General features: G+C 40.8%; 2 protein-coding genes across 2 annotated transcripts; both read right to left on the bottom strand.

Annotated features, from left to right (window-relative positions):
• Window positions 1-1,824: 1,824 nt before the first annotated feature.
• LOC141600985 (uncharacterized) lies at window positions 1,825-2,673 on the bottom strand. The gene has a single exon (XM_074421248.1). It carries the CDS (start codon window positions 2,671-2,673, stop codon window positions 1,825-1,827), a length of 849 nt encoding a protein of 282 aa, XP_074277349.1.
• Window positions 2,674-3,380: 707 nt separating this feature from the next.
• On the bottom strand, window positions 3,381-5,437 carry LOC141600984 (uncharacterized). The gene is made up of 3 exons (XM_074421247.1): window positions 4,797-5,437; window positions 4,325-4,553; window positions 3,381-4,229 (listed from the first exon to the last, which is right to left on the bottom strand). The coding sequence occupies exons 1-3, from the start codon at window positions 5,435-5,437 to the stop codon at window positions 3,381-3,383; spliced, it is 1,719 nt and encodes a 572-aa protein (XP_074277348.1).
• Between the last annotated feature and the right edge of the window lie 10,062 nt (window positions 5,438-15,499).

Below are 15,499 nucleotides of genomic sequence, written 5' to 3'. Positions count from 1 at the left end.
CTATGTAACTTGATCGTTATCTCTTTTATTGCAGACCTGCGTGTGATTGTTTCATTTTAGCTCATTTTTCGTTGATCTTCATGTTTATATTGTCTATGATGTGGATTTTATTTCGCCGTTCACAGTTTAGGCTCTTGCGGGCCAGGAGCATTTTTTATTTGTTTTATTTTGGTGTGGCTGCACTTGAACAAAGTGTTTGTCCAAATTGCCTACGTACTCACAAACTGACAGGGGTGACAACTTGTAAGATCAAGCCAACGTAGTTCATAAAGAGGGATGATATTTGTTTGGAAGTGTGGCTGCACTTGAGCTACATGTTCACCCAAGCTGCCTACGTACCTGTAAAGCACGAAGCACTTTACAAGATCAAGCCGACGTAGTTCATAAGGGATGGAAGGATTTTTTTTTTTGTTTTTTTTTTGTTTTTTTTTTTGTATGCAGTTTAGCCTCTTGCTTAGGAGCTTTTGTCTGCAGTTTAAGCTCTTGCTTAGGAGCTTTCATTGTTGAGCCTCAAGAATAGTAGCGCTTCAAGAATTTTCCGTTGATTGGACCGACACGCACACCGTCTTCATCAACAATCTTATAAGCACCATTTGTGTAGACCTCTTGTACCACGTATGGACCATCCCACTTAGAGGTGAATTTACCAACTGGCTTATGAGAGGTGATGATTGGTCTTCGTACTGCAAGGACGAGGTCTCCTACTTGGAAAGAACGAGGGCGCACCTTTTTGTTGAATGCGCGTGACAACCTTGCTTGATAGCACTGGAGCTTTTGTTGAGCCTCTAATCTCTTTTCATCGAGAGCTTCCAACTCTGCTAATCGCAATTTGTCATTCTCATCATCCGTGAGTCCCTCCCGAATAAAATAGCAATGCGTAAGGAAGGGATCTGCAACTCCAAAGGCAACACGGCCTCCACTCCATACACCAACGCGTACGGGGTTGCCTGAGTAGGTGTTTTGTATGTGGTACGATATGCCCACAACGCCTCACCAATTCTTTCATGCCAATCTCACTTTGACTTTGCTACTACTTTTCTCAACAAGTTGCAAAGAGTTTTATTAAAGGCTTCAGCCAAACCATTTGCAGAGGCATTGTACATGGATGACTTGTATTGTTTGAACTTGAATTTTTCTCCCAGACTTGTCATCAGATGGTTGAAAAATTGTTTCCCATTGTCAGTTGTGATACGTTGAGGTACGCCATATCTGTATATGATTTGGGTTCTAATGAAGTCCACAACATTTTCTTTCTTCACTTCCCGTAGTGTGATGGCTTCTGCCCATTTTGAGAAGTAGTCGGTGGCGGCGAGGATATACTCGTGTCCATTTGAGGCCTTTGGAGTAAGAGGTCCCACAACATCAAGTCCCCAAGCTTCAAAAGGCCATGAAGAAACAAAGGGATGCAACGGCTCCGGCGGTTGGTGTATGAAGTTTGCGTAGAACTGACAGGGTTCACATTTTTTCGCAAAGTCCATACAATCTTGCACCATGGTTGGCCAGTAATACCCCATTCTCTTTACACGATCATGAAGTTTAGGCCCAGATTGATGAGCACCACAAATGCCGAATGAGCTTCATGCATTGCTTGATAGCTTCGTCCTTGCTTAGACACCTCAACCATTGGCACGAGAAAGAACGTCCTCGTAGAGCGTCCCTTTATAGTGAATAAACTTTGGAGCACGTCGACGTATCTCAACCTTGTGTCTGGGATCATCAGGTAATTTTTGGTGGTCCAAGAAATCAATGATAGGTTGACGCCAATCATCTTCATCAGCTGTGTAGACGCATATCATGTTGGTTGTGTCTACATTTTCTTCTCCTTCAAGCAAAGATACGCCCAACGGTTGCGATCGGGACTTGCATAGACTCTTCGCCCCTTTGTGCCAAAGTGGCTGCAAGATTAGCAAGCGCGTCGGCCAACTTATTGGCACTCCTTGGTACATGACCAACATGGATGTCGTCAAGTTGATTCAGCAGTTGTAATGCCCGTTGATGGTAAGGGATCAAGTCTTCCTTTTTCACTTCATATTCACCAAGGACTTGGTTGACCACTAACTCTGAGTCTCCGTAGATGTCCATATCCCTGACGCCAATTTCAATCGCCATTTGAAGGCCGAGTATAAGGGCTTGGTATTCTGCCATATTATTTGTACACAACTGAGTGAGTGTAAAGGCATATGGCATAAGATGATTTTGTGGAGTTACGAATACAACTCCAGCTCCAGCTCCATCTCCATCTTGCCTTGCAGCCCCGTCAAAGTACATTTGCCATGGAGGTAGGACGTCCACATAGAAAATTTCTTCTCCTGGGAGGTCATCTGAAATTTCCCACTCTACTGGCACTGGATGATCAACAAAGAAGTCGGCGATAGCTTGACCTTTCACAGCCTTTTGAGGCACGAACACCAAGTCATACTGCTTAAGCAACATTGCCCATTTCGCAAGTCTTCCAGACAAGACTGGTCTTGAGAGTATGTACTTGATTGGATCAGCTTTTGAGACCACATGTATGGTATGCGCCTGCATATAGTGCCTCAACTTCTGGATGGCAAACACCAAAGCAAGACATATCTTCTCTATAGGCGCGTAATTCAACTCAGCTCCAACCAAGGTACGACTCAGGTAGTAGAGTGCTCTCTCCTTGCGGTCTTCAATTTCTTGAGCACACATTGCCCCCAGTGAGCGTTCTTGTCTTTGCAATGTAGAGGACCAAAGGGCCTTCCCGGAATTGGTGCCCCAAAGATCGGCGCGCCGGCCAAGTACTTCTTGATGCTATCAAAAGCATTTTTGCATTTTTCATCCCATTGAAATGGAGCATCCTTTTTCATGAGATGGCTAAACGGCTGGCAACGCCCGGCTAAGTTAGAGATGAACCTTCGGATGTATGCCAAACGTCCTTGCAATCCGCGCAACTCTTTCAATGTCTTTGGTTCCGGCATTTCGTTGATAGCTTTGATTTTTGTTTGGTCAATTTCAATGCCTCTATGCCTGACCACAAAACCTAAGAACTTCCCAGATGTGACTCCAAATGCGCACTTGAGTGGATTCATCTTGAGTTGACATTCTCTAAGTCTTTCAAAGACGGTTCGAAGGTCTTTGATATGGTCTTCTCTTTTATTTGATTTGACAACCACGTCATCAATATAACACTCTATTGTTTTATGCAGCATGTCATCAAAGATCTTTTGCATTGCGCGTTGGTACGTAGCGCCAACATTCTTCAATCCAAACGGCATGACTGTGTAGCAGAAGATCCCTTTTGGGGTTCGAAAACCTGTTGCTTCTTGATCTTCAAAGCCATATGTATTTGATTGTAACCAGCAGTACAATCCATGAATGAGAGGGCTTCATGACCAGTGGTTGCGTCAATCATCAACTCAGAATCGCAAAGGGAAGTCATCCTTTGGGCATGCATCATTAAGGTCTCTCAAGTCGACACATATGCTTGTGCAGCTTGTCCATTCTTCTTTCTCGATCGGGACAATGTTTGCTATCCAAGTAGAATATTTGACTTCTCGAATGAAACCTGCTTCAATAAGTTTATTGACTTCCTTTTCAATTTCAGGTACAAGCTCCGGCCTGAAACGACGTTGAGGTTGCTTTTTGGGATTGGTGCCTTTCTTGATTGCTAGACGATGAACTGCAATTTTTGGGCTGAGTCCAGGCATCTCCTTATAGCTCCAAGCGAAGACATCCTTGTACTCGACCAATAACTTGTAGTACTCCTCTTCTTCTTCCTTAGTCAACAGAGCACTGACATAAATGGGCCGAGGATCTTCAATAGTTCCCAAGTTGAGTTCCTTGAGTTCATCTACAGTCGATTGCCCCCCGTCTTCAAGTGTTTCAGGGGCTTCATCCGCCTCAACTTCTTCGTTCTCATCAGCTATCTCTTCTACTGTGATGTGATATGACGACGTTGTAATTTCTAAGTCACATGATTTCTTTGTATCACAGGGACGTGAAGATGAAGGCACAAGCTGAGGCACAAGCTCTTCGGCATTCTTTTCTGGTCGAAGAACTAGTACGCGCCTCCTTGCTTTGAGTGGCTCATGTTGGATGATATCCACTACTTGCATACGCTTCATGCGAGATGGTATTGCGCTTCTCAAGTCATCGCTTACTCTTACTTCTTCTTCATTTTGTGTTGCAGAAGTTGAGAGAGGACGATCCTTGCCACTATTCTTCTTGGGAGCCCCTAATCGATCAAGATCGTTTTGATGGACCGCCTGCGTTCGTGTATTGCGCCCTTCTTGTTTATGCGCAACGAAGGTGTTGACACTTTGACTTTACTTTCTCCTTGATTGCCAAGCCTAGCAAATACAGAAATGTGTTTGGTTGAAGCACTTGGTCTCCCTAACCTTGTGAATATAGAAGGGCGACACTTCTCTGCAGGTGGACTTATTCGATCGAAGACTGAAGATGGATGCATCTTTTCCTCTCCTTCATTTTCTTCGACCTCTTCTACTGTGATGTGCTGAGAAGACGTAGTAGCCCCTTTTCTACGAGCACCAATCTTCACAGGCGCAGGAGACTCATATCCGAGCCCGGCCCTGGTCACCATGAAGCTCCCATCTTGCTTGAACACTTCATGTTGCGCTTTGTTCGACCGTGCATTTACTCAACTTCTATAACTTTGCCGAGAGGAGTCGGATTTGTAAAGTCATATCCCGCCTTTGCCAGTAGCTTGTAAGCATTGGAATCAAATATTCCCTTGTTTTCTTCATTTGATGATTGACTGGATGAACAGACGAAACCATTCGGAGGAGGTCTCACAATCTTCGTTTGAGATGAACTTGGTAGAGGTGTAACGACTTTGGCTACCCATTCCCCGCTTGAACACCGGACTTGACTTTTTATCCTTAGGCTCTATCTTTGGTGTTAGACACTCTGCAAAAGGACTCTCCCCATCTTTGCGGCGAGACTTCGGGATGTAGCGTAGTACTGGTGGTGTAGTTTTCTGCGGCGTCTCTTGCTTCTTGGGTGATGCAACAGGAGTAGCTGTTTTGTTGACCTTGTCTACATCTTTCTTAACATCATTTTCTTTAGCAGGAGTTGCAGCTTCATCTTCTTTGATGATGTTCTTTTCCCGCTTACCTCCTTTTCCTGTTGAAGAGATGGTGGTTGGCATGAACTCACTGGAAGTACCATTCTCTTCAAAGAATTTTGCGTCAGTGAAGAAAGAGTCGACCTTAGAGAAGGGTTTGGCGTCTCCGTCTATCTTCCTTTCACCACCACGATAATATTTCAAGCATTGATGGAGGGTTGAGGCGATAACTCCGTTTTCGTGCTTCCAAGGTCGTCCCAGCAATAGTTTGAACGATGTCTTGCCATCCATGACATGGAACAACGTGTCGGAAGAAAGATCACCCATGGTAAGGTTCACGCGGATCATGCCAACTGCGCGCTCCCCATTCAAGTTGAAACCATGAATCATTGTTCGACACTGGAGAGTTCATCATCGTGATCCCTAATTCATTCATAGTGGCTTTTGGCATGAGATTGACTCCTGAGCCTCCATCTATTAAGATGCGCTTGACCTTTTGACCCCGGATGTACCCGGACACATAAAGTGGTCTGTTGTGAGGTTTGGATCCAAGAAGTAAATCCTCATCCGAAAAACTCAAGGTCGCGTTGCGGGAGACACATCCAGTTGATTGCTCAAGAGGCTCAATTTTTTCTTTCATCTTGCCCGCATACAACTCAGGCTTCTCAAGTCCTTGAATTATCAGCTGACGCTTCTCTTTAGGTAGATGAAAGATTTGCTTCCATCCCATGCTTGTAGGAAGGGCGTGAAGAGCAGCCACTATTTCGTTCTCCTTTTCGAACGCAACCTCGTTGAGGCAATACCGTATCATCCGGGCCTCCTTCCTCTATTTTTTTATCATCACCACCTTCCGTAGCTGAGACGGTGCACACGGTAACCTTGTTTAAGAAGTCTTGTGGGAAAAATTCTTTTAAGGTGACGGGACTCGGTGGTTCTTGCTCAAGTATATCGATAGGCAAGACATGTGGTTTGACCACTGTTTTGGACTTTCTCTTTCCCTTCGTTTTGCGAGATTTCGTCCTTTTTGATTGTTTTCTTCGACGATGAACAGGTTGCGCTGTCTGTCTTGTTTGTTTCTTTGACTTCTTGCGCGTAACCAAAGTCCAACCTTCATCGTCATCTTCATGCTTCTTTTCCTCATTCTTATCCTGAGGAGGTAGTCTTTCTTCCAATGGCATTGGAGGTAGTGACGACAATGACCCTTGGATCCGTAATGCCACAGGCTCAAAACTCCCGAACCGCAATATATAGACACACTGTCCTTGTCGTATAATTGGGTCGTCAGGTTGCTCCAAGACTACAGTAGTTTGATTTGTAGTTACTGTGTCATCCAAGTCAAGAATGATCTTCCCTTCCTTGGAGAGCTGCATGATCTTCTCCTTGAGTGTTATACACTTTTCAATAGGGTGACTCACCAGCCTGTGATAACGACAGTAATTGGGATCGTTTGTCTTGTTTGCTTCCTCAGGGCGCTTCGACTCTGGCAATTGTATAACCTTCTTCTATAAGAGGTCATCGAGCATTCCAGACAAGTCAGAATCTGGGAATGGGTATTTCTTAGCCTGCAACTCCTTCAATGTAGGCTTGTCTCGTTGGTAGTTGTAAGAGAATGACTCTTTCTTCTTTTCATACTTAGGCTTTGACGAGATTTTGACAGGTGCACTGCTGGTTTCGACGACCATTGTTTCCTTTGTCGACGATTTGGAGTTCTTATCATTTTTCTTGAACTCCTTCTTTTCACTTGGCACCTTAGAAGAACTTAGTCGAGCACTACCATGTTCTTTGATTGTGATCTCCATGTCATGGGCGCGGGTAGCTAGGTCTTGGAAGCTCTTTGGCATGATCCCTTTCAGGATGTAAAGAATGTCCCATTTCATCCCGTTGACGCACATTTCAACTGCTGACGCTTCACTTAAGCGATCCTTGCATTCTAGACTCAGCGCACGCCACCTGTTGATGTAATCGACGACAGGCTCATCTTGCCATTGAGTTGTCTTTGTCAATTCGCTCATCTTTGACGACACGTCCTGGTGTAGAATCTGTTGAGGAATTCATCTTCCATGTGACCCCACTGTCAATTGACTCGAGTCCAGATCCGTGTACCGTCGAACGCGATCCCTTTGAGCGAACGAACGAATCGCTTCACCAAACGATCACCTTCTGTCCAAAGATTGTTGCATGTCTCGACGAAGTGGGCGATGTGTTGCTTTGGGTTCCCCTTCCCGTCGAATCTGTTGAAATTTTGGAGGCCGATAGCCGGATGGCATGCGCAGACCGTCAATCCTCTTAGTGTAAGGCTTGATGTAGCGTCCACTACTTGTCGAGCTATCATCCACCGACACTTGATCGTCCCGGCTATTAACTCCTGCACTTCTCTTCGATGAAGTTGCTTGATCTCATTTTTCGCTTTTCCCTATCCTCGCCAACTTCTCTATCGCTATCATCATCCCTATCGGTGTCACCATGCTCGCTCTCGGCGTTCTGTCACGGAGTGCCACCACCTCTTTTTGGAGCTCATCAATTTTTTTGTTCTTTTCTTCATTTTCCTTCATCATCTTCTCAAGGAGTTCATTCATTTTCTGCATTCGATCCTCAAGAGTATCACCACTTATCACCATGACTGAAGCGACGCTAGGAGTTGATGTTTCTTTCTTCTTTGGCGACGCCTTGGATTTGCAGGGGGAAGCCTTTTTGTCAACCTTAACACTTCTAGTCTCCTCGCGTGAAGGAGAAGAGGCGGCCGGAGCGCCGTAGCGCGCGCAGCTATGGAGGCGAGGCGAGAGAACTTGCGCGACCTAGTTGGGACGTGTGCGGAGCGTAGATCGGCAGCAGCAGATTGACAACGACCTTCTTCGCCATTCCTCTTGTGGAGATGCCAAACCGATCGCGCGCGAGGGGAGGTAGCGAAAGAATGGGGTACCTGCAGGATATCTGCGTAGGTCTTCTTGGATGGACTGGAGGAGATGCTTTGCTTAGTAGACATCTTCTTGTTTTGGTAGACTTGAATAAAACAGCAGTAGAGATGAGAGGTAGAGAAATTCACGTCGGGTTCACCAAAATTTGTAACAGCAAATTTTGTATCGCAAAATAAATGTAATACAAAATAGGAAACAAATGAATTTTTATTAATATCAGAAAGTTTATGTGTACAATCTCTAATGTATCCTCTGATTCTAAATGCCGTAGTAGATCACGTAAACGCTGTCTGTAGTAGAGGCGCGAACGTTGTATTTGAATGACACCTGTAGAGGTTGTATGCACTCTGTAGGAGGTGTTGATTTGTATTCTTGAGAGGGTCACTGCGACTTGTTCTCTCTTGAATGTTGTAGCTTGAACTTGAATTTCTTGGGCAGGCGGCACAGTTTTGGTGTGCTTGTTGACTGCTTGCAGAGGGAATTTATAGAGCTTTTGTGTCTTCTTCTCTCTGAACTTTATGATTATGATTTTTCTCTAACTTTGGAATGAATGGGAATAGCTCTATTTATAGAGTTTAAATTCCCCTTGATGGACTTTGACATTCACAGGCCCATTCATGGGTTTATTAGTGAACTTGGCCCAAATTTGATCTTTTTTCGGGTTTAATGATCTGGATAACCCATTTTGTAACCCGAATCGACCCGTATTTCATTTAATCGGGGCAAATTAATTAAATCGAGCTAAAATTTAGTATTAACTCAGATTCAACTGATTTATTTTATTTATTCGGCACATTAATAAATTTTCCGTGCCTACAATTACCTTTTTCAACTTGATCACGTAAGAAATGATGTCTTATGTCGATGTGTTTAGTGTGTGAATGTTGTATTGGATTCTTTGATATGTTAATTGCATTACTATTATCACAAAATATGGGAGTGGTTTCAAAAGTAATACACTAGTCATGCAATTGTTGACCTACCCAAAGAATTTGTGCACAACAAAGAGTGACACTTACATACTCACTTTCGGCCGTGGATAATGCAACGGTATTTTGTTTCTTGGATGCCCAAGAGATGAGACATGGTCCTAAGAATGTAGCAATACCCGAGGTACTCTTCCTATCCAACGAGTCACCGGCATAATTCGCATCCGAGAATCCTACAAGATCAAGTTCGTAGTGAGTTGGGTACCAAAGATATAGCTCTTGTCTTCCAATCAAATACCTAAAAATCCGTTTGACGGCTTTGAAATGTGATTCATTAGGATTTGATTGGAAACGAGCACAAACACATATACTAAATTGTATGTCGGGTCGACTAGCGGTCAAATAGAGTAATGAACCGATCATACCTCGATATACCTTCTCACTAATGCACTTACCATTTTCATCCTTATCAAGCTTGATTTTGGGCAGCATTGATGTAGGCATAGGATTAGAACTAGTCAACCCGAACTTATTTAACATTTCTTTTAAGTACTTTTGTTGATGGATCATTGTTCCTTTTTCACTTTGCTTAATTTGAAGACCAAGAAAGAATCCAAGTTCTCCCATCATACTCATCTCAAATTCGGAAGTCATTAAATCAGAAAAGTACTTATAAAGAAACCGTTTTCTAATAAAAACTTTGAAAGCCCATCATACCAGGCCCTGGGAGCCTGTTTTAAACCATAGAGTGATTTGTCAAGTTTAAAAACGTGGTTAGGCAATTCGTTGTTTACAAAGCCCGAAGGTTGTTCAACAAAGACTTCTTCATCAAGATAACCATTTAGAAATGCGGTTTTGACATCCATTTGAAAAAGTTTTATGCCTTGAAAAGATGTAAAAGCTACAAGCATTCGTATGGCTTCAAGCCTAGCTACCGGTGCAAAGGTTTCGTCATAATCGATTCCCTCTTGTTGGTTAAAACCTTCCACCACTAGTCTAGCTTTGTTCCTTACGATTTCTCCAATATCATCTAGCTTGTTGCGAAAGACCCATAATGTACCAATTACAGTACGTTGGGAGGGTCTAGGGACAAGATGTCATACCTTGTTTCTTTCGAATTGCTCTAATTTCTCTTGCATGGCTGTCACTCAGTATTCATCAGTCAAGGCTATTGTGACATGGTCAAGTTCAATTTAAGAAAGAAATGCATCGTATGTACGAAAATTTTGGAGCGATGATCTGGTTTTTATGCCAGATGTTAGTTCACTGGTTAGGTTTGATAAGGGATGTGAGCTTTGGTGTTTCCATTTTTTGGAAACAAGTGAGTTTGAGGAATCCGTTTGTTCTTGTGTCATAGTGGAGATGACTGTTGCATGAGGTTTATTTGAAGGGGGTATTTATGGTTCATTCGTTGTTTGATTGGGCTGTTCTTCACCATCCACATTCCTCCTGGATGAGCTAGCATGGTCTTGTGTTGGAGGATGATTAGTTCCCCCTGAATTTTGGCCATCATCCTCAGGCAACAGTGGCTCTAACTGTTGCTCAACATCTTCCACCACTTGATCCATATCATGTCGTGTCATTCCAATCTCAAAATCATCATCATACTCATCATCTTCATCATCAACCTGTGTATTTGAAACAAAGAGACTAGATTCGTCAAATATTACATGAACACTCTCTTCCATTTTCATAGTACTCTTGTTATATATTTTATAAACTTTACTATGATCGGAATAACCAGCAAAAACTTCTTCATCACTACGAACATCAAATTTGCGTAGGTTATCTTTTCCATTATTGTGTACAGAGCATTTACTACCAAAGCATTTTAAGTGTGAAATGTTAGGTTTTCTTTCTCGTAGTAGCTCATATGGAGTTTTCTAAATGATTTTTCTAATCATGACACGGTTGTAAATATAACAAGATGTGTTTACGGCTTCGGCCCAAGAATTCTTTGGAACTTTAGAGCTAATGAGCATGGTCCTAGCCATATTTTCAAGAGTTCGATTCATTCGTTCCACAACGCCATTTTGTTGTGGGGTTCTTGCGGCCGAAAAGTTGTGGCTAACACCATTCTCATTATAATAGGCCTCAAATGACAAGTTCTCAAATTTGGTTCCATGGTCGGATCTCAATGATATGAGTTTATAACCAAATTTGTTTTGAACCTTTTTATCCCAAATTGAAAACTCATCAAATGTTTGGTCTTTAGAACTTAAGAAAAGAAGTCAAACAAATCTTGTAAAATCATCTACAATCACACAAATGTAGCGACTTCCACCTCTACTCACAACGCGCATGGATCCGCATAAGTCTATGTGGATGAGTTCAAGAGGTAATGAAGTGTTAACTACCTTTTTGGATTTAAAGGAGCACTTGACTTATTTGCCTTTGACATAATCATTACAAGTGATTTAAACTCAAATTTGATATTAGGAATGCCATCAACTAGATCAAGTCTCTTGAGGATGTTAAGTGTTTTAGCATTTACATGACCAAGTCGTTTATGCCAAAGCCAAGGGTCATTGTTTTGAACACTCATGCATGATAATGTTTGACCCGACAATGAATATATGTTAGTCATGTAGACATATTTGACACGTTTACCTTCAAGTATGAGCTCTCTAGTTTTTCCATTGATTATTCTACATTCGCTAGCAAGAAATTCAACAATATTACCTCGATCACATAGTTGTGAACTGCTCAAGAGATTATGTTTCAAACTTTTGGCAATCAACACTTTGTCGATGCATAGTGATTTTGACTTACCAACCTTTCCAATACCAATTATCTCATCTCTTTTGTTGTCGCCAAAAGTCACCATGCCACCATCATAGGCCTTTAGCGAGACGGATTGTCTTTCATCTCTCGTCAGCATCCACTGTCGAAGCATCAATTGCTGCTGCCTCTCAATAATGCCTATAAGAAACCAAACATTTAGTTTAGGAACCCAAACAAGTCTGGGTTCCTTTTTCACAATAACTTTCTTTACTCCTTCTTTCTTAATCCAAACTTGTTTAGCTATTTTAGTTTTTCTTTCTAAATCATGGACCCTCTTTTCGCAACCATTAAACTTATGACCTGTTTTACCACAGTAATTACAAATGATATATTCAGGAAGGCCATCATACTTTCTTCTTCGAAAGTCAGTTTTGCTTGGATCCTGGTTTCGAGTGTAACGGTACGTGTTACTGTTGCATTTGAAACCAAGTCCAGCATTCTTTGCAAATTTTTCGTATTCTTGTGATTATTTTAAAAGAAACTCCAAAACATTCTGACTTCCTTCCCATTTTAAGTAGAACATCTTAGCCTCATCTAACTCTTTGGTCAATGTTTCAATTTTAGTAAGATGGTTAAGATTTAGTCGACCGACATTGTCGAAAGCTTGTTTTGCATGTCTTACTTCATCACTAAGCAATAAGCCAATTTGCTTAAGTTGCTTGTCATCTCTTTTGCATATGGTGAGGTCAACTAGAAGAGAGTCACGTTCTTTAGTTAAAGAAGACACGATTTTCGTGAGAGTATCAATCTCTTTTCTTGATTCATATGCCACAACAGCAGCATCTATTGCATGGGTTTGTTCAGCCTTTTTCAAGGTCTCAATTTGAATAAGAAGGTCACTGTTTGATTTTTGTACTCGATCTAAAGCACTTTTGACATGACTTGACTCATCATTCAACATTTCAGCAATCTTGACAAGATCATGTTTTTCACTTTCACGAGTTGTTAAGTCAGTCAAAAGTTGGTTACGTTCTTGAGTTAGTGACGACACATTTTCTTTGTTGGAACCTGATGCAACAGTGCAGTGATCTGTTATATGAGTTTCACCAACCTTCTTGGCTAGAAACAAATTTTGTTTTCGAAGTTTTTTAATTTCTTTTTCAAGACTCAACAATGAACTAGGTTGATCAACCTCATTTAGACATTCTTTCAAATTAACAATTTCTTCGGCTATGTCCTCAATTTCAGTTTGCATAGCTTCTAATTTATTGGGTTGGACACGACACTATAAATGAATAGGTGTAGGAGGAGACAAACTTTGTCTTTAGAGAAAGATTGGACCTTTTTCTTTAACTTATTTACCTCATTGTCTGAATCTGTGAGTCAACTGAGTGAGCCATAAGGCACTTGATGTTTTCTTTCTTTGGTGGCTTGCAATTATCCTTAGAGGAACCGGATGAGATGCACAATTTGGCGTTTAATTATTCCTCAAGGACATCGTCCTCTTCAGAATCAGACATACCCCAAATGGCAGTCATTACCTTGGTTTTGTAATCACATTTGGTAAAGTCACGCTTTTCTTTGGATTTGATGTCATTCCACTTTGACCATTCTTTTATTTGATGACCTTTGTCACCACACTTAAAGCAACCAACAGTAGAATTCTATCTTCTCTTAGGAAAGCGACGTTAGTTAGTATTGTTACTATACCTTTGTGAGTTTCGACCATTTATCATACCAACAATGTTTTTAGTGGACATTGGGAACTCATCACCTTCATTCTCCTCATCACTTGAGAGAGCATTAAGAGAGAGTCATTTCCCTCTAGAGCTTTCACTATAGCGCTTCATGAGAGTTAACTCATGAGCCATGAGTGAGCCCATAAGTTTATCAAGGGTGAGAAATGAAAGGTCTTTAGCTTCCTCAATAGCCGTAACCTTCGGTTGCCATTTTTCAGTTAGGCTATGAAGAATTTTACAAACTAAATCCTCGGATTGGAAATTTCTGCCTAAACTCTTAAGGTCATTGACAATACCAAAAAAACGTGAGGACAAACTATTAATTGACTCATCTCTTTCCATGTTGAACATCTCATATTGTTACATGAGAAGATCAATACGGTACTTTTTAACTTGAGACGTTCCCTCTGTTAGGTTCATATACCTATTATTAGACTCCTCTAATAGTGAACTAATTAACTTTTTAATTATTGTTCTTTAGATCTAGTGCATGCATAACAAAATAAAAGATTTATGAAGAGAAACAATGTTCCTTACATTGTTGGTTGGTTCGAAATATAGGGCACAAGTAAGGTCACCTTCCTTCACTTATTCTTGAGCTTAATATGATGGATGATCCTCCAAGATCCCAAGTATAGAAATCCTCCTTAGATTGCACCCAAGACTTACCCTTAAACTAGTATACTAATTAACTAGATTATTATACTAGTGCCCTTAAAATGATTCTAATATTATTACTATTACTACACTAGTAATCTTATTGTGATATTAGAATGGATGAACAAATGCTTGTGAATCTCAAAATCTTAATTTAGAGAGATGAAGAGAATATGTGAAGGTTTGCATGTAGGAGAATATAAATGAATTGGTTGAAGGAAAAATGAGAACAAAAGTCCTCATATGAGGAGGTGTGGCCGGGTAGGAAGGAGCCAAAAGGGCATCTTTTCCTTTCTCTTTTTGTCTTCACAATGTGTAGGTGTGTAAGACAATGTAGGATAGGTGTAAGACTACAAAAGCAAAGCCTATGATTATTTCTCATAAAATAAATCAACCTCACACCACACTACTCCCTCCAATCGGTCCATATACATAAAGTGGACCACCATTTTATTTTGTCAATTTGTCATTTGTCATTTGTCACACAATATGTCACATGTAGTATTTTACATGTTATTAATTAATTTAATGTATATTTATCACATAAATATCATTTTAAAAATTAATTAAATTACATATAACAAATTGACTAGTGATACTTGATCATATAAATAAAATGGGTCATAAAATTATAATTCACAACATCTTGTAATTATAATTAACCATTCATTCTTATCTTTCACAAAAAATAAGCAATTTTAGTAATAAAACATTTTTATTACCAAAATAAATCTTATTTAATCTCATTACAATAAGATACCAATATTCTCTATCACAAGTAAATTGTTCAATTTTAAGGAATTGATTACCTTGTATCGTCATACAATTAATCAATTTATCCATTAAGGGAATTGTCCTTTAGGTGTGACCTTAAGGGATCAACTGACCACCACCGTCACACGACAGTAATGTCAAACTCTAGTCAGCTAATCATTACCGATTAATGACGATCAGTTGATTATATAATAAATCATCCCTCACGTATTCTTAATATGAGATTTAATTATGATATTAAATCATGTGATCGCACTATTGTTAAGGACACATTTTCCAACACCCACATAGGCAAGGTTTAGGGTGTCCCAAATTTCTTTGGCCGAGTTACATCCGGATATTTGATTGATCTCTTGATCACCAATGCCATATTGAAGGATGGACATGACTTTAGTGTTCTTTTCGACTTTCCTATAATCGGCCTCGACATATTTGTCTTCCCTTTTAGGGGTACTAGTGTCATCGGCATTAGTCACCGAAGTAGTAAGTGGACCCTTTTGAATGATCATCCAACATTCATAGTCTGCACTCTTGACATGGTGCTCCATGCGATGTTTTCACCAAGCATAGTTTTTTTCCCTTGAATATGGGATATTTAGTGTGTTTTGAATCGTCCATAACTATGGGTTCAACTCTTTGGATTTAACCAATATCAAGAGCACGAGGCTCTGATACCAATTGAAGAGTTAAAAACGATAAACACCTAAGAGGGGG

Source organism: Silene latifolia, chromosome 9 (genome assembly GCF_048544455.1).
Source record: "Silene latifolia isolate original U9 population chromosome 9, ASM4854445v1, whole genome shotgun sequence".
NCBI lineage: Eukaryota > Viridiplantae > Streptophyta > Magnoliopsida > Caryophyllales > Caryophyllaceae > Silene > Silene latifolia.
This window is presented reverse-complemented; position numbering and strand designations above follow the sequence as displayed.

What these genes read in the sequence shown, in the direction of transcription:
- LOC141600984 (XM_074421247.1), bottom strand. Translation starts at nt 5,437, where the DNA reads ATGATTCATGGTTTCAACTTGAATGGGGAGCGCGCAGTTGGCATGATC. An exon ending in AGTCGTTACACCTCTACCAA is followed by an intron (nt 4,554 to 4,796) that starts GTTCATCTCAAA and finishes CATGGTGACCAG; the next exon opens with GGCCGGGCTCGGATATGAGT. An exon ending in CTTCAACCAAACACATTTCT is followed by an intron (nt 4,230 to 4,324) that starts GTATTTGCTAGG and finishes ACACGAACGCAG; the next exon opens with GCGGTCCATCAAAACGATCT.
- LOC141600985 (XM_074421248.1), bottom strand. Translation starts at nt 2,673, where the DNA reads ATGTGTGCTCAAGAAATTGAAGACCGCAAGGAGAGAGCACTCTACTAC.